We start from the raw sequence: 26684 nt of genomic DNA, 5'->3' as shown, positions 1-26684 counted from the left end.
TTATTACTGATTCAATTTCAGAACTTGCTATTGGTCTGTACAAAGATTCAATTTCTTCCTTGTTCAGTCTTGGAAGAGTGTGTGTCTCCAGGAATTTACTCCTTTCTTCTAGATTTTCTAGTTTGTGTGCATAAATCTCCTCATAATATTTTCTGATATGTATTGGCATTTGTGTGGCATCAGTTGTAATATACCCTTTGTCATTTCTAATTGTGTTTATTTGGATTTTCTCTCTTTTTCTCTTTATTATTCTAGCTAGCAGTCTATCTATCTTATTAACTATTTCAAATAACCAACTCCTGAATTCATTGATCTTTTGAATGGTTTTTCATGTTTCAATCTCCTTCAGTTCAGCTCTGATTTTGGTTATTTCTTGTCTTCTGCTAGTTTTGTGGTTGGTTTGCTCTTTGTTCTCTAGTTTTCTTAGTTGTTTTGTTAGGTTGTTAAATTAAAATCTTTCTAACTTGTTGATGTGGGTGTTTAGTGCTATAAATTTTCCTCTTAATATTGCCTTAGCTGTGTCCCAGAGATTCTGGTATGTCGTATCCTTGTTCTCATTAGTTTTAAATAACTTCTTCATTTCTGCCTTTATTTCATTATTTACACAAAAGTCATTCAGGAGCAGATTATTTAATTTCCATGTAATTTTGTGGTTTTGAATGATTTTCTTAGTCTAGATTTCTAATTTTATTGTGCCATGGTCTGAGTGAGTGGTTGTCATGATTTCAATACTTTTGCATTTGGTAAGCATTGTTTCATGTCTTAATTGTGGTTGATGTTAGAGTATGTGCCATGTGGCAATGAGAAGAATGTATATCCTGTTGTGTTTGGATGAAGAGTTCTGTAGATGTCTATCAGATCCATTTGATCCAGTGTTGAGTTCATGTCTTGACTTTCTTTGTTAATTTTCTGCCTCAATGATCTGTCCAATACTGTCAGTGGGGTGTTGAAGTCTCCCACTATTATTGTGTGGGAGTCTAAGTCTCTTTGTAGGTTTCCAAGAACTTGATCTATAAATCTAGATGCTCCTGTGTTGGGTGCATATATATTAGAGATAGTTTGGTCTTCTTGTTGAATCGAATGTTTTACCATTGTGTAATCTCCTTCTATGTCTCTTTTGGTCTTTGATGATTTAAGGTTTTTTTGTTTGTTTGCTTTGCTTTGTTTTGGAAATTAGGATTGCACCTCCTGCTTTTTTCTGTTTTCCATTTGCTTGGTAGATTTTTCTGCATTCCTTATGAGTCTATGGGTTTCACTGCATGTGAGATGGGTCTCTTGAAGACAGAAAACCATTGGGTCTTGGTTCTCTGTCTGGTTTGCTACTCTGCTTTTTAACTGGGGGCATTTAGCCCATGTACATTCAAGGTTAGTATTGATATGTGTGAATTTGATCCTGTTATCATGATGTTAGCTTACTGTTGTGCAGACTTGTTTGTGTGGTTGCTTTATAGTGTCACTGGTCTGGGTACTTAAGTATGTTTTTGTAGTGGCTGGTAATGGTCTTTTCTTTCCATATTTAGTGGTTTATTCAGGAACTCTTTTAAGGCCAGTCTAGTGGTAACAAATTCCCTCTGCATTTGCTTGTCTGAAAAAAATCTTATTTCTCATTTGCCTAAGAAGCTTATTTTGGCTGGATATGTAATTCTTTGTTGAAATTCCTTTCCTTTAAGAATGTTGAATATTGGCCCTCAATCTCTTCTGGCTTGTAGGGTTTCTGCTGAGAAGTCTACTGCTAGTCTGATGGGCTTCCCGTTGTAGGTGGCTTGACCTTTCTCTCTAGCTGCCTGTAACATTTTTTCTTTCGTTTCAACCTTGGAGAATCTGATGGTTACGTGGCTGAGAGATGATTTTCTTGTGAAGTTGTGATGTTCTCTGCATATCCTGAATTTGCATGTTGGCCTCTCTAGCTAGGTTGGGAAAGGTCTCATGGATCATTTCCTGAAATGTGTTTTCCATGTTGCTTCCATTCTCCCCATCTCTTTCAAGGACACCAATGAGTCATAGATTTGGTCTGTTTGCATAATCTCATATTTTTCAGAGGTTTTACTCATTCCTTTTCATTTTGTTTGTCCATTCTCGTCTGACTGTCTTATTTTAGAAAGCCAGTCCTAAAGCTCTGAGAGTCTTTCCTCCACTTGGTCTATTCTGCCATTATTACTGTGATTGCATTATGAAATTCTTGTAGTATGTTTTTCAGCTCTGATTAGTTACATTCCTTTTTTATACTGGCAATTTTGTCTCTCAGTTTCTGTATCATTTTATTGTGATTCCTAGCTTCTTTGGATTGGGTTTCAATATACTCCTGCATTGCCATGATCCATATTCCTATCCATTTTCTGAATTCTATTTCTGTCATTTTAGCCATTTCAGCCCAATTCAAAACCCTTGCTAGAGAGCTACTGCCATTGTTTGAAGGAAAGAAGGCACTCTAGCTTTTTAAATTGTCAGCGTTTTTGCACTGGTTGATTCTCATCTGTGTGGGCTGATGTTCCTTTAGTCTTTAAAGTTGCTGTCGTTTGGATTTTTTTTTCTTTTATCCTATTTGATGACCTTGACGGTTTGACTGTGGTATAAGGTAGGTTCAGTCAACTGGCTTTATTTCTGGAAGATTTTAGGGGGCCAATGCTCAACTCACAATTCCTGGATTGTGTGCCCTAACTCTGGGGGACTGGTATCGGGCCCTGACTTTGTTCTCTGGCTCCTTGAGGTTAGGAACCCACTGCACTATGGAGGCTGAGTTGCTCTCAAACCACTGTTTATAGCACTCCAATAGGTGGTACCAGCCAAAGTGTTTCACAGGGTGATGGGAGCAGGATTCATCCTCATTCACATGTGCCCACAGCAGCAACAGTGGCAGTGTGGCAGGATACATGATCATCCACTGTAGTAGAGTGCCAGCAAGTGCCAGGGTGCCAGCCTTCCTGCAGGGGTTTGCAGCAGCAGTGGAGGCAGCACAGCTTGAGGAAGGTGGGTACCCTGCTGGTGACTGTGACCAGTCACACTGGTGATAGTTTTAGCATGTGGGGTGGGGTGTTGGTGGGCACAGGACTGTGTGCACCCTCTGTGCATTCACACAGGTGGAGGTGGCCACTGAAGGTAGGGAGGGTTTGCTGTCCTCCATGCATAGTTTCACTGCAGTGGCAGTGTTGGCACAGTGGCAGGGCACTGGTGGCAGCAGAGCTGGTGGGCATAGGGCCCACCAAGGCTCCAACTACAATGACAGTAAGATGTTGGGCCTGGCAGAATACACTTTGCTGGCAGCAGTGGGAGGCCAGCTTTCATGCACACATGCACTGGTGGGGCAGGGAAGGAAAGATGCCCTCTGGCTTTTGATTGGCCTTGGCCAGTGAGGAACGTTGACAATGTTACTGAAGGAGTACAGATGTGTAGGGTTTCCTGAGGCTGGCTATATCAGTATATTGAAGGCCACACACCTGCTCAAAGCCATGCTCTCTATATGACTTTCTCCTTCTGAGATCTCTAATCTGCTAGCTCTCCTTGCTATTGATATAAGTGGTCCTACAGCTGACATATTGACATAGATGTTGACATAGATGGCATCAAGTTTCAGAATGGAAAGATTAATATCACTAGTAAAGAAAAAGAGATGGCAACAGTTTCAATAGTAGGGTTCACATAATGTAGATAAGATCTATTTTTGGCTCATGGACAATAAGAACTTGCATTAATTATTTTAAGTGAAAGAAACTCATCAAATTTTCATAAGTAAAAATGGATTGACTCTTCTAACTGGAAAGTCTAAAAGTAGATAACAAGATTACAACAGATGGGGGGGTGCGGTTGTAACACTGCCTTTGGACACTTGTGCATATCCCTTCATTCTTATATTCCTCAGTCTCTTTTCTCCAACTTCTCCCTTTACTATTTCTTAGCTCTACTTTTGTTTTAAGGGATTTTATTCTCAGCAAGCTCTATGTTTATCAAAGTTGAACTTACTTACGATCTTACAATATCTTAGTGTCTGGAAAGCCCAATGTAAGGAGAGCTTCTGTTTTTCCAGTTATTACAACAAAATTCCCTATAATTACCAAAGTAATTGGCTATGTGATTGTTTCTAAACATTAATTAGTGTGGCTGGGGTGATGAAATTTGTTAACTGACCAGGCTTGCAGCAAATGAATGCCTATGATCATGAGGATGGGGAGTGGGGTTACCCATCAAAATATTTATTCAATCAATCAATTAATATTACAGACTATATCCCTATCACTTAGGAGAGTGTCTATACCCTGTGACACTCTCCTAAGTGATAGGGATATAGTCTGTAATGAAATCTCTGTCAAAATGAAACTTACCTTCTAGTCACAATTATAAATGGTAAAAATAAATAAACTGGAAATATACAGTGTATTAGTCTGTTCTCATGGTGCGATGAAGAAATACCTGAGACTGAGTAAATTATAAGGAAAAGAGGTTTAATTGACTGAGTTCTGCACGGCTAAGGAGGCCTCAGGAAACTTACAATCATGGCGGAAGACACCTCTTCACGGGGCAGCAGAAGAAAGAATGAATGCCAGTGGGGAAAATGTCAGATGCTTATAAAACCATGAGCTCTTGTGAGAAATGACTACCATGAGAACACCACGGGGGAACTGCCCTCCTGATTCAGTAACCTCCCACTGGGTTCCTCCCATTACAATTCCAGATGAGATTTTGGTGGGAACACAGCCGAACCATAACATTCCACTCTGGCCCCTCCCAAATCTCATGTCCTCACACTTCGAAACATAATCATGCCCTCCCAACAGTCCCCCAAAGTCTTAATTCATTCCAGCATTAACCCAGAAGTCAACAGTTTAAAGTCTCATCTGAGGTAAGACAAGTTTTCAAAACCAATCATGCCTTCCCAACCGTCCCCCAAAGTCTTAACTTATTCCAGCATTAACTCAAAAGCCACATTCCAAAGTCTCATCCTAGACAAGGCAAGTCCCTTCCACCTATAAGCCTGTAAAATCAAAAGCGAATTAGTTACTTCTTAAATATAATGGTGGTATAGACATCGGGTAAATACACCCATTCCAAATGGGAAAAATTGGCCAAAGCAAAGGGGACACAGGCCCCATGCAAGTGCAAAATCCAGTGGGGCAGTCAAATCTTAAAGTTCTAAAATTATCTCCTTTGACTCCATGTCTCACATCCAGGTCACGCTGATCCAAGGGGTGGGCTCCCATGCCCTTGGGCAGCTCTGTCCCTGTGGCTTTGCAGAGTATAGCTCCCCTGCAGGCTGCTTTCACAGGCTGGCATTTAGTGCACATGGCTGTGCAAGTACCTATGGCATTGAGTGCCTATAGCACAGTGCAAGCTGTTGGTGGATCTACCATTCTGGGGTCTGGAGGATGGTGGCCCTTTTCTCACACCTCTACTAGGCAGTACCCCGGTGGAGACTCTGTGTGGGGGCTCTGACCCCACATTTCCCTTCCATACTGCCCTGGCGGAGGTTATCCATGAGGATTCTGCCCCTGTAGCAAACTTCTTCCTGGACCTCCAGGCATTTCCATACATCCTCTGAAATCTAGGTGGAGGTTCCCAAACCTCAATTCTTGACTTCTGTGAACCTGCAGGCCCAAAACCACGTGGGAGCTACCAAGGTTTGGGGCTTGCACCCTCTGAAGTAACGGCCTGAGCTGTACATTGGCTCCTTTTAGCCATGACTGGAGTGGATGGGAAGCAGGATGCCAAGTCCCCAGGCTGCATACAGCAGGGGGGCCCTGGGCACAGCCCAGGAAACTATTTTTTCCTTCTAGGCCTCTGGGTCTGTGATGGGAGGGGCTGCCAGGAAAGTCTCTGACATGCCCTGGAGACATTTTCCCTATTGTCTTGGTGATTAGCATTTGGCTCCTTATTACTTATGCAAATTTCTCCAGCCCACTTGAATTTCTTCCCAGAAAATAGGATTTTCTTTTCTACTGCATAGTCAGGCTGCAAATTTTCCCAACTTTTATGCTCTGTCACCTCTTGAGTGTTTGATGCTTAGGAATTTTGAAACCGCCTTTGTAAAATTATGACTGAAACAGTGAAAGAGATCTAACTTAACTGATTCCATCTTGTTCTAACCTCCAAGCTGTCTTTGTTTATTCCTGGGCATAGGCTGAACTAACTTTGGGAGAAACTTAGTTTGTTGTTTTCAGTTTAAACAAAGATGGTAATAGCCCTTTCCCAAAGCAGACCTCCTTCTTGCCTGGTGACTAGACTAACATTAGCCACAGGATTAGAAATTATGGTTTAGGAGTCGAACGAGCGAAGTGGCTCACACCTGTAATCCCAGCACTTTGGGAGGTTGAGGTGGGTGGATCACGAGGTCAGGAATTCGAGACCAACTTGGCCAATATGGTGAAACCCCATCTCTACTAAAAATACAAACAAATTATTAGCTGGGCATGATGGTACACACCTGTAGTCCCAGCTGTGTGGGAGGCTAAGGCAGGATAATCGCTTGAACCCAGGAGGTGGAGGTTGCAGTGAGCTGAGATCGCACCACTGCACTCCAGCCTGGGCAGCAGAGCAAGACTCCATCTCAAAAAAAAAAAAAAGGAGTCATGCAACTGGAGGTTATAACATTCTGACCTTCCCTAAACTGCTCCTAAGATCAGTGCTTGAGATATTTTGGAGACCCTGCACTTGATGGATCTGCTGGCACCACCCAGATCGATAAACTGGCTCCTTTAATCTTGTGGCCCCCACTCAGGAACTGACTCAGTGCAAGAAGACAGCTTCTACTCCCTATGATTTCATCTCTGACCAATGAGCACTCCTGGCTCACTGGCTTCCCCGCCACCCACCAAGTTATCCTTAAAAACTATGCCCTCCGAATGCTCAGGGAGACTGATTTGAGTAATAGTAAAACTCCAGTCTCCCACACAGCCAGCTCTGCGTGAATTACTCTTTCTCTATTGTGATTCCCGTCTTGATGAATCGGCTCTGTCTAGGCAGTGGGCAAGGTGAACTCCTTGGGCGGTTACAATTTCTTTTGCCAGATACCCTAAATCATCTCTCTCAAGTTCAAAGTTCCACAGATCTCTAGGGCAGGGATAAAATGCTACCAGTCTCTTTGCATAGCGAATGACCTTTACTCCAGTTCATCATCTCCATCTGTGACTACCTCAGCCTGGACTTTATTGTCCATATCACTATCAGCATTGTGGTCAAAGCCACTCAACAAGTCTGTAGGAAGATTGAGAGTTGGACATATCTTCTAGACATCAAGTGGAAATAGTTAATACACAGTTGAAAACACAAGTCTGGAATTTATGAAAAATACAAATTTGGGGTGTATACATCTAGAACTGAAGATACAAAATTGGGAAGTCATAAGCATATAAACTGCACTAAGAGTGGAAAGGGAGTGATTTACCAAAGCAATGTCAAGCTGTTGTTGGATAGTGGAAGGATGAGAAGTTAAGTACAGAACACTTAGGTGCTATACATTTATTTACTGTATTCTCCCACCTGGTACCAGTTTTTACTAAGTGCAAAGATTATTAGTGATTTTAGATGTCATATGCCTGTGAATTTCCTGATGTTTGACTGAAAGGAAACTGTTATTTTACTGCCAGTAACAGAAAACCAAAAACTCAAACTGACTTAAAATAATAAGGAAATTTTCTAGTTTCTATAAGTAGAAATTAAGAGACACATGAGATTTCAGGGTTAGTTCATATAAGGGCTTAACACTACTATGAAAGTTGCAGATTTTATTTTATTTTTTTAAATTTACGTGACATTCTGTTCAGTCAACCACACGATTGGCTTCATTTTAAATTGGGCTCCCTTTTGGTTGTGGAATGGCTGCCAGGAATAATCAGATTACACATTTCCTCACACAGCATTAGGAAGAGGAGAGGCTGATTTCCCATGATATTTCTCCAGAGAGAAAGAAAAAAAAAGTCTTAGAAAGTCCAGAAAAAGTATTTCCTTACCTCTCTTTGGCCTGAATTTGTTACATGCTCATTTCTGAATCTGTAGCTATAGCAATGAAGACAGGATTTTTCTGCTCCAGGATAGACAATTTGATATAAAGGGTATCTGGCTGAAATGGAAAGAAAAGAAGCATTTTTACTATGAGGGAAATTAAGGAGGAGATTGATCAAGATTAATATCATTAGTATTTGGATGTATAATATGGATAGAATTAGCAGATTATCTAGAAGTGGTAGAAAATTATTGATGGTCAGATATAAATAACAAGACAAAAGGAATACATTTCTTTTTAAATATTTCCTTTCAGTCTAATAGACTTACAAGAGTCTATTAAGCAAACATGCCTCTATACTTAGGACTGGTTTACACCATCCTCATGTGAAAATAAGTAAGAGTACCAAAGTATTTCTTTTTCTCCATCTGTTCTGTTCCTTTGGCTGTGCCAGACTCTGATGCCAAGTTCTGGGTTGAATATATCCTAATTAAACTGAAGTTTTTCAAATGCGATTGTGTAGTAATCACTTCTATTCTGCTCTAATCATAGAAAAGGTATCTTGGAGTAATTTTTTACTATTGAGAATTAGGTAAGAGGGACAACACAAATGAGATTTTATTATCTTATTAATACAGTAGCTGTAAACTTATCCTTCTAACAATACATAGTCTTTGATGGGCAAATTGTGGGGAGGAAAGGTAAACTCACATTTAGCTATAGAAAGTCTCAATATTATTGCACACAAGTGAAAAATAAATAAGCTATCCACAATTTTCATCAAGGAGACTATATATTGACTTTCCCATTTCCCATAGAACTGTATGAATGTAATGAATAGAGGCAAATTTAATTTAAATTAATAAGAAGGTTCGGACAAAGTTACAAAATGTCTTTCTGTGTTAAAAGTGCATTTGCACCCTAAAACAAATGGTTCTCAATTACTTCAAATAAGCATAATGAATCTAAAAAACATGCAAACTCTTAATTAGCTTTCTATTATTTAAAACTATTCATTATAAAGTTTCTAAAATTGTGCCAATTTTTGATCATTCAAAAAACAAGAGGAAGACAAAGAAAAATACAAGGCTAACAAATTGCTCTCTGCTTCTGTGTTCTCCAGCTTAGAGCTGGTCCATTAGTTTTCAAAACAAATTAATTATCAACGCTTTTTTAAAAATCTAAGATTACATAGAAAAGAGGCTGTAGACATGGGCATTATTACAGATTTTCCCAGGACATATCTTCATGACATAAAATGTAAGATATGTAAATGAAGGGGACATTAAATTCAAGACATAAACCCCTACTTCCACAGTGTAAAGGAGTTGAAAGATCCTCTTTGACTAGTCTACTTTCTATTAATTTCCAGCAATTTTTTTCTTTTTCTTTTTCTTCATGTGCCTTTTGTGTGTGCTGCCTCAATTGGAAATGCAGCAATCTGACATAAACCAAGCTCCTCACTGGTTTTCTCAAAAATTTCACTCATTCTTAAGCATTCTGTGAGCTCGATAACTTTTCTAAAGATTTTTTCTTTGGATTGAATGTGGGTACAGCATAGGCATCAAAGGGTGGCATCTCTTCTGGGAAACATACATACTCTCTTGGTTTTTCTGGTTCAGTTTCTTTTCTTTTTCTCTTGCTTCCCCATCTTTACAGAGAAACCTGAAGAACCAATCATTTGTTAGGCAACATAGTTCTTCTCACACATAGGCACCTGGAGGGTCTTGGCTGTTACTATAAGCAGATTTGTCAAAGAACATGTTTCTGAATAAACACTCAGAATTATCACTCAAAATGATTTTCCTAAATGTAGTTTTTTAAAAAAAAATTCAATAAGTATATTTGGTGTAATTTAACCAAAACTTATCTCTGTTGAGATAGTCTATTTTAACCTTGTGCCTTTTACACACTGAGTCACCTAGGTGCCACATGGCATGGCTCAATATTAGAAAAGGATCCATTTCTCTCCACTATGAAAATTTTGCCTCTCCTTGCTTAGTCTGTGCCTTGTTGCATATACTTCGATCCTCTGTTATGCTAATTTGACTTTGAGTCTTTTATTTTCTTTCCAGTCATTCATTTTTCCCTTAGTGCAGGGCTTGTCTCAGCATTTCTACAGCGCTTTTCATCGTATTTGTTTTCATTCACTCTAAGTCATTACCCTATCAGATGTGGTGATAAGGGAGCTTAAAAGTAACCCAACCTGATTAAAAAATATCCTCTGTTGCTGAGAGAAAAGATGGCATGAGGGATCTTAATCTCCAAAGAGTGCTGGAGATAGACCTCTTGTTTAATCATTCTAATTAGAAACTATCTAATTCAAAAATCACTTGTCTTTATTAGCCTATGTAAACTTACAAAATTTGAATCTTGACTAATGTATGACATTACATTACACTCAAAAGTTTTTTCATTTTACTTGTAATTTACAAAATATGGTCTTTGAACCACTGGTAGGCCATACAGATTCTCCGTGTTATTCATGGAATAAAGATATATAATGTTCATGTTCATAATGTAGCTTCTCTACTTTTCTGGCATAAATAAGAAATTTGCCTGCTTTTCATCATCATAGATAACCTCACCGATGTCAATCCAAAATCAGTCTTTCTTCATAGCAATCCTACCGATGATTTCCAAGCATTGCTATATTGAAGTTAATGAAATGTGTTGTCCATTGGCCTGTGGACCACTGGAGAGAGAACTGGTTAGTGAATCATTAGGCATGGTGTCTTAACCATTCATTAATCAAGTATTTATTGCCTGCAAAACGAACAAAGCAGGCTGAAATCCCTACTACTGTGGAGCTTACCTTTTAGTGTGGAACACAATTAAAAGGGTCAGTTTTACAGAATGTTAGAAGATGACTAGTGCTCTGGGGAAAAAGAAAAGGGTAGCAAAACTCTGGAGGGATGTGTGTGCAAATTTAAACACAGTGGTCAGTTTGGCTGCTTTGACAAGGTTGTATTTGAGGAAAATTCTTGAAGTAATTGAGGGAGTTAGTAAGGGAAAAGTATTCTAGCATTCCACTCTAAGACTACAGAAAAAGAGCAAGGAGGCCAGTCTATCTCAAGTGAGTGAACATAAGGGGTAAATTCAGAAGGATAGCAGAGGGATTAGATCACTTAAAGGACTTTGACTTTGACCCTGACAGTACTGCAGAACCCTTGTAGTGTTCTAAGCAGAGGAGCAAATGATCTGACCTGCTGTTCTTGATGAAAATGGAGCAATAATTGTGTGTGGTCAGGAAGTGAAGAGTAAAGAATCAGGGGACCCTCTAGGATGCTATTGCAGAAATCCAGTCCAGAGGGTATGGTGACTTGAATCACAGTGGTAGTGGTGGAGGTGATATGCATCGGTCTGATTCTGTACACATTTTAAGAAGAAAGCCAATAGAAATTCCTGAGTGTTATCTGTTACAATGCTATTGGTTGCAAGTAACAGAAATTTAACAAAAACCAATAAATACTGGTGGAATTCAAAAGTATCACATGGAAGCTAGAGTTTTAACTCCTTTTGAAGAACATTTAACTCCTTTTAAAGAACTATGTCAAATATACTAAAGATACTAAGAACCCAGAAAACTACTCCATCTTTTTCTCTGGGGTTGCATGGTGTCTGGTTTTGCTTCTCTGTATATATCTGATTCATCCTTCTTTGCAGTTTGTTTTTTTCTGCCTCTTCATGCTGTTATGGACAGTGGTCACCCTAGCCTCCTATTTGCCCTTGCAAATCAAGTGTCAAGGCCAACTCACTTGTACACAAATGACCAAAGTCATTTACTGGATTCTTTTTTTTATTTTTATTTTTTGAGATGGAGTCTCACTCTGCCGCCAGACTGGATTGCAGTGGCGCCATCTCGGCTCACTGCAACCTCCGCCTCCCAGCTTCAAGTGATTCTTCTGCTTCAGCTTCTTGGGTAACTGGGACTACAGGCATGCACCACCACCCCCAGCTAATTTTTGTATTTTTAGTAGAGACGGGGGTTTCACCATGTTGGCCAGGATGGTCTTGATCTCTTGACCTCATGATCCACCCACCTCGGCCTCCCAAAGTGCTGGGATTACAGGTGTGAGCCATTGCGCCTGCTCCAATTTACTGGGTTCTTAAGAGACAGATTCTAACTGGCTCCATCCAGGTAACAGATTGGCTGCCTCCGGAGTCAAGTGATCAGGTGATTATCTCGGTTCAGCCTATAGTCAGGATGGAACAGGATTAAGTGCATAATACCAACATGGCTACATATACAGACTTCTGTGTTTGGAAGGCAGCTGTCAGTGGAGTGTGAACTGCATAAACATGCAAAATGTTGTATATATGGTTATCAGATAATTTTACCACTAGAGGATGCTTAAATACGAGTCTTTCTAAAAACTTCTTTTGGTTTAGTTATTTTTACTCATGTGGCTAAGTGATAAAAGTAGTGAAAAAAACCTTTAATTAAAAAAAAATAAAGCAGCTAGTCATTTAAATTCTTCATTCAACAATAACCAGTGTGAACATTTTATGAATATCATTTCAGATATCTCTGTATAATACATAGAATTAGAATTAAGCTACCGGCCAGGAAGACAGAATTAATTTAAAATAAAAGAATCATAGATGATATTTTAAATTAAAAGTATTAATTTAAATTTTATTTGAATTAATCAAAAGAGAAACAGTTTAAGTAAAACTGAAGGGATGATTAAACTTTGGATAAATGACTTTTTTCCCCAACAAAACACATAAATTCTTATAAGAATCCTCTGATGTGGAAGAAAGCGAGCTGGAAGAAGAAAGTGCCCATTCGTGTTATAGCATTGAGATAAGCCATGGCCTTTTCTTTATTCTCAGGAAACAGCCAACTCTGAGTCTTGAGGGTGCTCAGGTTGACTTTTAGCAGCAGAACATCTAATTCACTGACAAGCCTTGAAGGCTTACTCTGTGCTTAGAAAGAGGTGAATATATATCTATAAAAATAAAATTATATGCCATAGATGAGAAAATTTAAAGAAAGAGATCCCTGTCTTTTCAGAATCACTAGAGAGATTACAGTGATTATACAGAGTCTTGAATTTTACAAATTGTTAGACAACTAAGGGAAAGAACATGGCATAGCCAAACACTTGTAAATATTACTGGAGCCATAGCTGTAATTTATTTCTAATCCAAATCAAGGCACAGAAAGAAAATAAAAAAGAAAACAGGACACATCTGAAGAAGGTTAACTACATGCCTAGAAAAGAGACCATTTGAGAGGCAAACATTCAGGGGAGATGGTGCCCTGACCACAAATGTGAACATCCCCATATTTTTCTCCAGTAGACTATGACATCAAACTCACATGACTTGATTATGCTAGGTTGTAGGATCATCCAAAAAATTTTCTATGTTGAAATTCCATGCTTTCCCAACAACCAAGTGTTTATAATTTGGTTCCTCATAAGTACTGATATTAAGATAATGCCATATTCCAGATATATAGCTAATAATTTAAAACATTTGGTTGGAATTTAATACATTTGTATTACCAGGTTTTTTTTTAATATCAATGTGAGTTTGTTTAATGTGAGCCAGTTTCACCAGTCACGCTCTATTTTTTTGTGTCTAATATCTGAGCATGATCACATAAAATCATTGCCTGTATGAGGGTTATATCTGTGGCAGTCCAGGGATAGCAAAAGAAGTGATGAGTTTCACCTGAAGACCAAAATTAAGGCTGAATACAGGGTTTAGAGAGTATTTAAGAAAAAATATATGTTTTGATTAGCCCACAGTTTTTTATGCTTGAAGCCATATATTTTTATAGGACTGAAATGTACTACAGATAACTAAAATTTGCCTTGATTATATTGCTGTATTTTCATCTCTGCTTAATTCTTACTTCTCAGGAAGGCCTAATGTGACCTTTCTATCTAGGTCAGTTTCTTCCATTACATACTTTCCTAGTACCATGACTATTCTTTGTATCTCACATCATAATCAAAATTTTGCATTGGTTTATCTGAATTTCGAAAAGATATTCTGTCTCCACTGCAAGATCCAAATCAGCCAGGGCCATGCCTGGTTGCGTTTAACTTATTGTTAGATGGCCCTACTCAATTTCAGGTACTTGCTAAATGTTCCCTGAATATTCATTAAGTTTACACAATGCCTTTTTTTAAACATATTAAAAACATGTTATCAGAAATGGTGGCTCACGTCTGTAATCTCAGCATTTTGGGAGGCCAAGGTGGGAGGGTCACTTGAACCCGGAGTTTGTGACCAGCCTGGGAAGCATAGTGAGACTTCATGTCTGCTAAAAATAATTAGCGGAGCACAGTGTTGCCTGCCTATAGTCCCAGCTACTCAAAAGGCTGAAGTGGGAGGATCGCTTGAGTCTGGGAGACTGAGGATACAGTGAGAGCTAGGATCTTCCCACTGTACACCAGCCAGGGCAACAGAGTGAGACCCTGTCTCAAAAAAAAAAAGAGAAAATGTTATACATGAGGTATTATATTTTTTGGGAAGTCATACATTTCTTAGAGTCTTTCAACAAGAGAAAGTTCATATTTGTCATTCATTCATATGGATCAATACACTATAATATGTTGACCTATAAATTTTAATTATAGTTTATAATTAAAATTTGAAAATAGGTTATTTTTTTCTTGGACAATTCTTTTTTTTTTTTTTTTTGAGACAGAATCATGCTCTGTCAGCCAGGCTGGAGTGCAGTGGCACAATCTCGACTCACTGCAACCTCTGCCTCCCATGCTCAACCAATTCTCCTGCCTCAGCCTCCAGAGTAGCTGGGATTACAGGGGTGTGCCACCAGGCCCAGCTAATTTTTTTCATATTTTTAGTAGAGACGGGGATTCACCGTGTTGGCCAGGCTGGTCTTGAACTCCTGACCTCAGGTAATCCACCTGCCTCGGCCTCCCAAAGTGCTGGGATTATAGGCGTGAGCCACCATGCCTGGCCCAACAATTCTTAAAATGAGTAGCAATGGAAGGAAAGACAATTTTTTAACTGCTGAGGATTTTTTTTTTTTTGAGATGGAGTCTCGCGCTATTTCCCGGGCTGGAGTGCAATGGTGTGATCTCAGCTCACTGCAACCTCCACCTCCCAGGTTCAAGTGATTGTCCTGTCTCAGCCTCCTGAGTAGCTGGGATTACAGGTGCCCGCCACCACATCTGGCTAATTTTTTGTATTTTCAGTAGAGACAGGTTTTCACTATGTTGGCCAGGCTGGTCTCGAACTCCTGATCTCGTGATCTGCCTCCCAAAGTGCTGGGATTACAGGTGTGAGCCACTGCGCCTGGCCTAGGATATTTTAAAATAATAAATTAAAAAGATTTATTATTAAAGTACAAAAGCTTTTGAGAGACCTCTTCAATGGACAATAGTGTTTTCTCAATTTGTAGTACCTAATATTATGTTTTAAAAATATCTTTATTTTGTTTCCTAGTATGCACTGAATGATTACATGCTTTACCATTTAAATTTGTAACTTAAACATACATTTGAGAAAAAATTATGTTTGATTTATCTCCTGGCTCAGCTACATAACAATATAAAAATTTGATGCTTTATTGAAATAGGATTTTATAAATCCATTTAGATGTTCGTTAGGATTGGGCAGAAAGAATATTAGATACAAGGAAATGAACTCCAACTAATGTAGCCTAGCTATTATTGCTAGAAAATCTCAGGAGTAAGAAGATGATATTGTCAGGCTCTAGAGATGCAACCTGATGATAACAGCTTGCAGGACAGATGGACTGCAAACAGGAATGGGTTAATCACCCCACAATTAATGCAAAGGAAATGAATTTGAAGTGCTGGACATGTTAAGCAATTCAATTTTACATGTAGACATTAACAAGTAAATAGTAAAGGATAACATGAAAATGCTATGAGAGGGAAGATGTGTCAGAAATTTGCAGACTAATTTCTTTCAAGTTTGATTTATTTATAATAACTATACTGAATCCTTACATTTATACATCACTTAAAAATTACCCATTCTGCTTTTGGTCTTCATTATTTATTAATGAAAATTTAATTTTAACTTTTCTTAAAATTGAACATTTTTACATTGTAGATTTTATATAAAAACTTTTTTCATTGCACCTTTAAAAGTCATAACTTCTAATAACAATTACATTAATTGTTAGCCTTAGAGTAGCTTTTTTATACTGCTTCAACAGGCATAGAACAATAGTAATGGATTGTTTTGGCATTAACATGTCTTCATTGCCTTATTCAGTTGATTTAATCTCTTTTTTCCTCTCTTATTATCTTAAATTGTACTGTATATTCATGAGCAATTTTCTTCATTTGTGGAAACTAATTGCTAACGTGAGAGAAAGCATTACAGGCTCTGGAGCCTCTGCCACTAATTGGGAGATTATGCAGAAGAAATAAGATTGGAAGTTACTTGGATGCGTAGGAAGTGTTGTGTCCCACAGGAACTGAGAACAACCACTTTAACAAAATAAAAGGACTTACGTATACCCCTGTTAGATATCTTCATCACATTCTATAGAACATGGATACTTACAGGCTAAACAGATTATGAGAAATTTTAAAATATTCAGTTGGTAGAAGGTAAGAGGAAAACTAGGACCATGTTGTAGCACAAAGAATGTTTTCAAAAATATGAGACTAAAAATGTCCTTTTCGGTTAGCAACAAAGAGTTCTTCAGTGGTTTTTCTAAGGGCAGTTTAAGTGTAATGGGGTGGTGAGGGGCAGGGGTGGGATGGAGGGGTGGAAGTCTGAAGTAAGATAAACAGTTTTCCTCAGCATTTGTTCATTCAACAAATATTTAGTACCCACAGAGGAGTGTGAGCTGACTGGGCAACATAGTGAGAACTCATCTCCACAAAACTTTTTTAAAAAATTAGCCGGGTGTGGTGGCCTGTGCCTGTAGTCCCAGCTACTTACAAGGCTGAGGCCAGAGGATCGCTTGAGCCCAGGAGTTCCAGGCTGCAGTGAGCTATGATCTCGCCAGTGCACTCCAGCCTGGGCGACAGAGCAAGAGCCTAGGAGAATGTGTTTAAACGGTGACGGGAAAGAATGAAGAAAGAAGGAAAGCTTAAAATACATTAAGAGAAAATATGTTGATGATGATGGAAGGGAGATGAAATTGGTCAGGGTCCAAAGCTCATGTGGAGGGCTTCACATAAAAAGGAGGAACAGTATTTCTCAGCCGGATGCAGCCAGAGATGGAAGGAGGATAGCATCTAAACCTTCCCTATAGTTTTCCTCAAATGGACAGCTCCTGAGTTCATGCACTTGTCACCCCCAGCTCGTGCGTGGGATATAACCACAGGGATGGGGAGGGGAAACACGAAATGGGCTAATACTGAATGCTTCCTGTTGGTAAAAAAGGCACTTTAAACATAGTTAGCTGGCTGGGCGCAGTGGCTCATGTCTGTAATCCCAGCACTTTGGGAGGCCAAGGTGGGCGGATCACAAGGTCAGGAGTTCGAGACCAGCCTGGCCAAAATGGGAAACCCCCGTCTCTACTAAACAAATACAAAAATTAGCCAGGCATGGTGGCCTGCGCCTGTAATCCCAGCTACTCCGGAGGCTGAGGCAGGAGAATTGCTTGAACCCAGGAGGTGGAGGTTGCAGTTAGCCGGGATTGCGCCATTGCACTCCAGCCTGGCGACAGAGCGAGATTCCGTCTCAAAAAAAAAGAAAAAAAAAAGTTAGGTATATCCTCCTGCAAATATGTATATAAAGAAGATATTTTCGTTCAAATTAGCCTTGGAAATATTCATGTAATTCTTTATTACATTTAGTTTCACACTAGGATGGTTTCACTTAAATGACTGAAGGCATATATCTGGAATTAGAGAATTCACGTTTAACAACTTATCATTATAAATGATAATAATATTTATCAATTACAAGTTACAATAAATATTAAACTATAATAAACTTATAAAATAATTTATAATAAATATTAATTATACCACAAAATCATAGCCCTATAAAACAATGACAAGGTTAATCAAATCTGTCTGTAAATAGCAAGACTCAATGGTGGCATTATGCCAATGCCCGAAATTACTATAAAAACTCTCAAATAACATTGTTATCCTCGTAAATGCTTCCTTGTAACGACTGCAGTAGGTGCCTATTTCTTGTGGGAAGAGAACTGGATATTAAAAGAAAGGCTCTGCCTACAGCAGCTTCCAATCTACCAAACGGAAGATCAAATCCCGCCCAGCGGACCCGCCCGCTTCCTCTGAGCTTGCCTCGCGCCACGAAAGCTGGAAAGTGACTGAGGGCGGAGCTAAGGGGAGCGGCGAGAATTCCGGGGGATGTGACCGGACTGGGCGGGACCTGTACCTTGGCCCTACGCTCCCGTTGGCGCCGCATCCTGTCAGTATTTCGCCAAACCTCTAGGAGCCATCAGTGTGTGAACCGTTACGCAGCTTGTCCACCGCTGGCGGAGAACAAGGGGCTATGCCCTGGGATCTTGCACGCATGCGTGGAGCTGGACGGTCAGCGTGCGTGTGACGTCACGTGCGCGCCCGCCTAAACTCTTCCTAGGGTTCTTTCTAGAGTACCGGTGAGTGAAATTTGTAAGGTTTGCTGTGTTCATTTGAGTGGGTACCAGACGGAACGAGCCCGGGATTGAATTAGTTTAGATCAAAATTTGATGTAATTATCGCAGAGAAACGCTTTCTTACGAGTGTGTATCTCGAGCCTGCTGTGTTCAGCATCTTTCTTGGTGTTTTGGGAGAAGCAGACAGGAGTTAAGTCCAAGTCCCCGCCCTCACAGAGCTCAGGTGGCTTGGGGGAAGGTTGGTGCGCAAACATTAAAATTAGATATCGACACTAGTGAGTGTGCCCGTCAAGAGGTCTATGAAATAAGGTTGAGCCTACGATGCAGAAGTTAATCTCAGTTCAGTAATTTTTGTTTTTTCGTTTATTTAGCGGGTGAAGGGAGGGGGCCACAGAAACATCGTGGAGTACGAAGCTTTTGGTGCACAATTTGCCTGTACAATATTACAACTCCTGTGGGGGTTAAAAAAAAAAACACGATTTTTCAGCCTCCCTCTTCCCCAATAAATTTTACATTTTAAAGCACAATATTAAAGGCGTTTGTTAGTGACGTTACAGATCTTAAAACTGGCTTTTTAGAGGTACTTTAAGCAGCTAAGTAGAAAATAGTTAAGTTTCAGTTCCTTGGAAGAATGTTTTGTATTGATCTTTGCAATAAAATTGTGAAATAATCCATCCTCCTGTAACCCGCAACCCTGAACCGTGTTAACTATAATAAGGAAAAGCATAACTAAGTCAAAGTGACTTAAAGCAAATTCTTGACTGCATTTTGGGTAAAACACTGGTTTTGTATCTTCAGCAGCAAGTTGTCAAATTCCCTAGTTGAATTTGCTTTGGACATCAGTGTGAAGCAGAACTGATATGCCACTTGAATTAATAAAGGAAGTCAATGGGGTGCCTGAAGTTCAGCCGCTGAGTGAATTACATAAAGTAGATTTCGGATCCCTACAGCCAGGTTACAATTATAGCAAGAAATATATTCAGGTAAGAATTTCTATAACTCAGAATGCTTTTTCCTACTAAAAGGAATGCAGTTTTTAAATGTTGAGTTTATTTATGAGAACTGGTTTAGGTATGGTTTTTATCTTTGTCATAACATTTGAGATTGAATATCTCAATAAGTTATTCTTATTCAGTACTTATTTAGCGAACAATTATCAAATTCGTGTGTGAAACATTGGAGTAAGTTTCTGAGGTACAAAGATGAATAAATATAGTCCCAGAACTAAAGGTAATCACATTTCTGTGGGGTCTGACAGATCAATCACCTGATCTCCAATTAAAATTAATAGATGTGATATTAGCATTGTGATATGTGAACATGAGAGAGCTTTTGGTTCTGACAGATCAGGAAAGTTGAGCTGGAACTTACGGGATAACAGACTGTGCTATACTTTCCTTTGGGGTAAAAAAAGTCCTTATGTGCATGTTGAGGAATTTGGATATTACTTTAAAAGCTATGGGAAGTCTTTAGTAGGTTTTAGCAGGAGAAAGACATGATTTACTTTGAGTTCAAGAAACTTTGCTTCTAGGTAGAGAATATATTGGCGAATGCAAGATTGGAGGAAAGATGTTTAGTTAAGAGGCAATTACAGTAATTTAGGTGAGAGTTGATGATGATCTGGGCCAGTGGCAGAGGGGATGATGGGAAGGAGATTGAAAAAAGATAGTAATAATAATAACTAAAGTTAACATTCATTGCATTTTTTTTCCATGCGTTAGGTAGTGTTTTAAGTGCTTTACATATATTGTTTAATCATCACAAAGACCTATGACATAGGTACTGTTATTAAAGACACTGTGTTTCAGAAAGGTTAAGCAATTTGCCTCAGATCATATTGATGATATGTAGTAGCGCAGGAATTTGAATATAGATGATTTCCTTTAGACTTGACAGGATAAAGAAGCAGAATCAGTAGGTCTTAGAGAACAATTAGACTAGAGTGGCAAAGAGAAATTCAGGAAACTTCTGTTTCTAGTTCCTAGCCAACAAGGAGAAGAAAATAGAGGGTACATACTTAGGGAGAAACATGATGAGTTCAATTTTGGTCATATTTGAAAGGTCTTTAGAGGTATATAAATAGTAGTGTCCAGTAGGCAAGTGGATTGGGAGTTTGAAGCCCAAAGGGACTCTCATTTAGATGGGTTTGAGCCAAAGCATAGAAGAGAAGAGAACCATGTTGAAGGAGTCAGTGAAAGAAAGTATGAATAAGAAGCAGAGATGGTCTAGAGAAGGAGGAAGAAACTCAGGAGTCTTTGATAACGTAAGAATGCAAGTTTCAATAACACTTATATAGATTGTTGTCTAGTAGGCACTCTCCTAAATGCTTTGTATATGTAATCTCTTAATCCTAAGAACTCTAAGTATTATTCTCATTTTATAGCTGGAAAACAAACACAGGTTAAGTGATTTATTCAAGGTCTAATTGCCAGTAAGTGGCTGAGCAGTGATTTGCATTCCCATTGTCTTTGCTACTAACCAGAGCATTATGTTGCTATTAGGTGCTCAAAGGTCTGAAAAGTATCTGTTCATTCTAATAACCAAGAAATTATTGATCACTTGGAAAGATTAGTTTTGCCTAAACACTAAGAGGCAAATTCATTTTTCAGTAGTTTGAAGATTGAATGTCAGGTGAAAAAATGAAAGCAGAAAATGTCTTTCAGGAAATGAGTTGTGATACTTTTGATAATTTAAACAAAATTTTTAAAATTTGTTTTGTAAATAGGTGTGGGAAACAAGTGCAGTTTTGCTATGTTGATATATAGCACTGTGGTAAAGTAAGGGCCTTCAGTGCATCTGTCACTGGAGCAATGCAGCTTGTACTCACCAAGCAACCTCCCATCATCCACTCCACTCCTAATCCCCTACCCCTCCAAGTTTCCATTGTCCATCTCTGTACACTCTGCTTCTGTGTGTACACATTATTTAGCTCACATTTTTGAGTGAAAACATGCAGTATTTCTCTTTCTGTGTCTCAGTTGTTTCACTTAAGATAACGGTCTCCATTTCTATCCATGTTGCTGCAAAAGACATAATTTCATTCTTTTTAATGTCTAAATAGTATTGTGTACATATATGACTTTTTAAATCCAGTCTTCCATCGATGTACACTTTGGTTGATTCCATATCTTTGTGATTTTGAATACTGCTGTGGTATACATATGAGTGCAGGTCTCTTTTTTATTTAATGATTTCTTTTCCTTTGGGTGCATACCCAGTAGTGGGATTGCTGGATCAAATGGTAGTTCTATTTTTAGTTATTTGAAAACTCATTATACTGTTTTCCATAGAGGTTGTACTAATGTACATTCTCACCGACAGTGTATAACAGTTCCTTTTTCTTTGCACCCCAATGTCTGTTTTTTCTTTGTCTTTTTAATACCCATTCTGATTGGTGTAAGGTGATACTTCATTGTGGTTTTAATCTGCATTTTACTGATGATTAGTTATATTGAACATTTTATCATGTGCTTGTTGGCTATTTGTTTATTTTCTGAAAAATGTTCATGTCCTTAGCCCACTTTTTAATGGGCTTATTTGGGGGTTTTTTGGTTGAGTCCCTTGTAAATTCTGGATATTAGTCCCCTGTTGAATGTATAGTTTGCAGATATTTTCTCTCATTCCTGAGATTATTCATTCTGTTGATTATTTCTTTTGTAGCACAGAAGCTTTTTAGCTTAATTAAGTTTCATTTGTCTATTTGTGTTTTTATTGCCTATGTTTTTGAGGTCTTAGTCATGAATTGTTTGCCTAAACCAATATCTAGAAGAGTTTTTCCTAGGTTTTCTTCTAGTATTTTTATAGTTTGGGGTCTTAAATTCAAATCTTTAATCCATCTTAAGTTTATTTTCATGTATGGTGACATGTACGTTCCAGTTTCACTCTTCTGCATGTGGCAATCCAGTTTTCCCAGCACCATTAATTGAAAAGTGTGTCTTCTCCCCAGTGTAGTGTTCTTGCCATCTTTGTCATAGATCAGTTGGCTGTAAGTATTTGACTTTATTTCTGGTTTCTCTATTTTGTTCCATTTATCTGTGTGTCTGTTTTTATACTAGCACCATGCTATTTTGGTTGCTATAGCCTTGTAATACATTTTGAAGTCAAGCAATGAGTACCTCCAGCATTGTTCTTTTTGATTAGGATTGCTTTGGCAATTTGGGTTCTTTTTTGGTTCCATATGAACTTTAGAATTGTTTTTTCTAATTCTGTGAAGAATGACATCAGTAATTTGATAAGGATTGCATTGAACCTGTAGCTTTGGGAAGTATGTTCATTTTAATAATATTAGTTCTTCTGATCCATGAGCATGGGATGTTTTTCCATTTTTTTATGTTGTTTACAATTTCTTTCATCCGTCCTTTGTAGTTTTCCTTGCAGAGATCTTTCACCTTGTTAGTTAAATATATTCCTAGGTATTTTATTTTATTTTTGTAGCTATTGTAAATGGGATTGCATTCTTGATTTGGTCCTCAGCTAGACTTTTATTGGTGTATAGAAACACTACTGATTTTTGTACATTGATTTTGTATCCTGAAGCTTTACTTAATTTACCAACCTAAGAGATTTTTGGTGGCGTCTTGAGGGCTTTCTGTATACAAGATCATATCATTAGTCAACTATGATAATTTGCTACTTCCTTCCCAATTTGGATGCCTTTGTTTTTTTCTCTTGCCTGATTGCTCTGGCTAGGACTTGCAGTACTATATTGAATAAGAGTGGTGAAAGTGTGTATCCTTATCTTGTTCCAATTCTTAGAGGGAATCTTTTCAACTTTTCCCCAATTCAGTATTATGTTGGCTGTGGATTTGTCATACATGACCTTTTATTATGTTGAGGGATGTTCCTTCTCTGTCTAGTTTGTTGAGGATTTTTGTCATGAATGGAAGATGAATTTTATCAAATGCTTTTTCTTCATCTGTTGGGATGATCATCTGGTTTTTGTCCTTAATTCTGTTTATGTGATGTATAACACTTACTGATTTGCATATGTTGAACTATCCTTGTATCCCTGAGATAAATCTCACTTGATCGTGGTGTATGATCTTTTTGACGTGCTGTTGGATTCAATTTGCTAGTATTTTGTTAAGAATTTTGCATCAATGTCATCAGAGGTACTAGTCTGTAGTTTTTGTTTTTGTGTATCTTTGTCTGGTTTTGATATCAGGGTGATACTGACCTGGTAGAATGAGTTAGGGAGAATTCCCTCCTCAGTAGTTTTGGAATAGTTTTAGGTGGATTGGTGTTAGTTCTTTTTGTGTTTTGTACATCTAGGCTGTGAATCCATCTGGTCCTGGACTTTCTTTTATTGGGATTTTTTTATTACTGATACAATCTTGCTGTCATCATTGATCTGTTCAGGAATTCTCTTTCTTCCTGGGTCAATCTTGGGAGGTTGTATGTTTCCAGCAATTTATCCATTTTCTCTTGGTTTTCTAGTTTATGGGCATGTAGTTATACATAGTAGTCTCTGATTACCTTTAGAATTTCTGTGGTATCAGTTGTAATGTCTCCTTTTTCCTCTCTGATTTTATTTGGATCTTTTCTCTCCTTTTCTTGGTTATTCTAGCTGGTAGTTCATCGATTTTGTTTCTCTCTTTAAATAACCAACTTTTTTTTCATTGATCCTTTGGGTTTTGTTTTTATTTGTTTTTTTGGGTTTTTTTTTTTGGATTCTCGTTCATTTAGTTCAGCTCTGATCTTTGTTATTTCTTTGCTTCTGCTAACTCTGACTTTCGTTTGTTCTTGTTTTTCTGCTTTCATTGAGGTGTGATGCTAGTGTGTTAATTTGTGATCTTTCTACTTTTTTTCTCTACTGAGTCCCGCGTTGTTTGCTTGTCTGGGAAATTTTTTGTATCTCTTTTATTTATTAAGCTTATTCTGGCAGGATATAAAATTTTGGCTTACAGTTTTGTTTGTTTGTTTGTTTGTTTGTTTGAACACTTGGAAAATGTTATTCTTTCTCTTCTGGCCTGTAAGATTTCTGCTGAAAAGTCCAGTTAGTTTTATAATGTTTTCTTTATAGGTGACTAGATAGATGCTTTTCTCTTGGTAATTTTAAGATTTTTTTTTTTTTAACTTTGACTTTACACATTCTGAATATAATATGCTATGATGAAGTCCTTTTTGCAGTGTATTTTCCTGGGGATAGCTGGGCCTCCTGTGTCTGGATGTCTAACTCTCTTGCTAGACTTCGGAAGTTTTCATTGATTATTTCCTTAAATAGGTTTTTTAAACTTTCTAATCTCTCTTCCCCCTTAGGAATACTGATAATTCATATGTTTGTTTGCTTTATGTAGTCCTGGACATCTCAAAAGGCTTTGCTCATTCCTTTTTATACTTTTTCCTATTTTTGCCTGACTGCATTATTTCAAAATTTCGTTCTGTCTTCAGGTTCTGAGATTCTTTCTTTTGCTTGATCTAATCTGTTATTGAATCTTTTGAATATATTTTGTATTTTCTTCAATTTTTTAATTCATGGTTTCCGTTTTCTTTTCTTTTCTTTTTTTAAAGATGTCTGTCTCATTGGTAAATCTCTCATTCATAACCTGAATTCATTTTCTGATTTCTTTGTATTGGTTTTCAGATTTCTCTTGCATCTCATTAAACTTCTTTAAAATCACTATTTTGGATTCTTTATCTGGCATTTCGAGGAATTTTTTTTAATTGATATATATTGCTAGATAATTGTTGTGGTCTTTTATGATATATTTCCCTGCTTTTTCATGTTTCCTTTGCCCTTCCTTTGATATCTGTGCATCTAGTGTAGCAATTGCTTGTTCCATTTTTTTGAAATTGCATTTGTAGCGAATAAATGTTTTCTGAAGATGTATGTATGTTGTTGGTTAAGATACTTTGGCTTTGATTTTGGGTGCCTGTGGTAGTGTGGCCCTTATATTAAGAGTGTATCAACATTTCCTTTCTTTTTCAACTTATTTATGGTTTAGTATTTTAAGTCTCTCTTAGCATATAATGGGATCATGCTTTTTTGATCCAGTCTGACAGTCTCATTATTTAATCAGTGTAGTCAATTTATGTAAAATAATTATTGATATGGTTTTGTTTGTCTGTCAAACAATTTGAGTTCCCTTTGTTTTTCCTGTTTTTTGTTCTCCTTCCTGAGTTATTTTGGGTTAAATGTTTTTTATTCTATTTTATTTTCACCATTGGCTTTGAGCAACACCTGTTTTGTTCCTTTAGTGGTTTGCTAGTACAATATACATCCTTACTAAGGTATACTTACAGCTAGTATTGTACCACTCCCCATGCTACAGTTGTTATTTCTCATGTCCTGCTTTTTCTTCCCCCTTGACAAATATAAGAATCTTATAATAGTGAAATTCCATTTACTCACTCCTCTGTTCATTGAGCTGTTATAATCTTTTACATGTACATGTATTATAAACTCTACGTTACATTACTACTTTTGTTTAAACAATCAGTCGTCTTTTAAGGAAATTAAAAGAAGGAAAAAGTATAGTCTTTATATTTACTGACATATTTACCATTTCTGGTGTTCTTCATTTTTACCTGTAGATCCATTTTTATCTGGGCATTATTTCCCTTCATTGTGAAAAACATCTACCATTTCATATATTTCAGCTGGCGATAACTTCTCTTAGCTTTCATTCATTTGAAAATGCCTTTATTTCATGTTTGTTTTCAAGGATATATTTATTGGATATAGAATTCTGTGTTGACTTTTTTTTTCTTTTAGGACTATAGAGATACCGGTCCACTGCTTTCTGGATTCTATTGTTTCATATGTGATTTGCATTTTTTTTCCTGCCACCTTTCTGTTTTATCTTTTAGTTTCAGCAGTTGGACTGGCATGTGCTTAAGTAAGCTTTTTCTTTGAATTTCTCCTCTGTGGGTAACTGAGCTTCTTGGATTCATTCAGTGTTTTTCATCAAATTTGGGAAATTATTGTATAATATTTCTTGAAATTTTTTTTTCTGCCACATTATTATCCTTTTCTCTTTTTTGGGATGCCAGTTACGTGTGTATGTTCATGTGTTAGGCTATTTGATACTGTAACACGGATCTCTGAGATTCTTTTCCTTTCTCCTTTATTTTATTGTGTTTTATTTGTGTGGCAGAGAGGCTTTTCAGTTGAATAATTTCTGTTGCTCTCTCTTTGAGTTCACTGAACCTTTTGTCTGCCATATCCAATATTCTGGATGCATTTTTAGTGAGTTTTTAAATTTT

At 37.7% G+C, this 26684-nt stretch overlaps 1 protein-coding gene and 1 long non-coding RNA gene across 6 annotated transcripts in view; one reads left to right on the top strand and one right to left on the bottom strand.

The window, feature by feature from the left end:
- The window catches only part of LOC134739891 (uncharacterized), a 65160-nt gene extending 46778 nt beyond the window's left edge, over window positions 1–18382 (bottom strand). For both annotated transcript variants that reach the window (XR_010126984.1, XR_010126985.1), the window contains exons 1-2: window positions 18260–18382; window positions 7938–8043 (exon numbers count right to left, since the gene is read on the bottom strand). This is a non-coding gene — a long non-coding RNA (uncharacterized LOC134739891). The remainder of the gene's footprint in view (window positions 1–7937; window positions 8044–18259) is intronic.
- Window positions 18366–26684, top strand: part of POT1 (protection of telomeres 1) — a 106779-nt gene continuing 98460 nt past the window's right edge. For 2 of the 4 annotated variants that reach the window (XM_054496755.2, XM_054496751.2), the window contains exons 1-2: window positions 18366–18482; window positions 19278–19462. In XM_054496755.2, the coding sequence (XP_054352730.1) occupies window positions 19340–19462 (123 nt within the window). In that variant the 5' untranslated portion in view covers window positions 18366–18482; window positions 19278–19339. Of the gene's footprint in view, window positions 18483–19277; window positions 19463–26684 lie in introns of those variants that run through there. The other 2 variants (XM_054496752.2, XM_054496756.2) reach the window with 2 other exon arrangements.

The sequence above is a fragment of the Pongo pygmaeus genome, chromosome 6, assembly GCF_028885625.2.
Source record: "Pongo pygmaeus isolate AG05252 chromosome 6, NHGRI_mPonPyg2-v2.0_pri, whole genome shotgun sequence".
Lineage (NCBI taxonomy): Eukaryota > Metazoa > Chordata > Mammalia > Primates > Hominidae > Pongo > Pongo pygmaeus.
The sequence above is the reverse complement of the archived record's forward strand: the minus strand, read 5'-3'. Positions and strand labels throughout refer to the sequence as shown.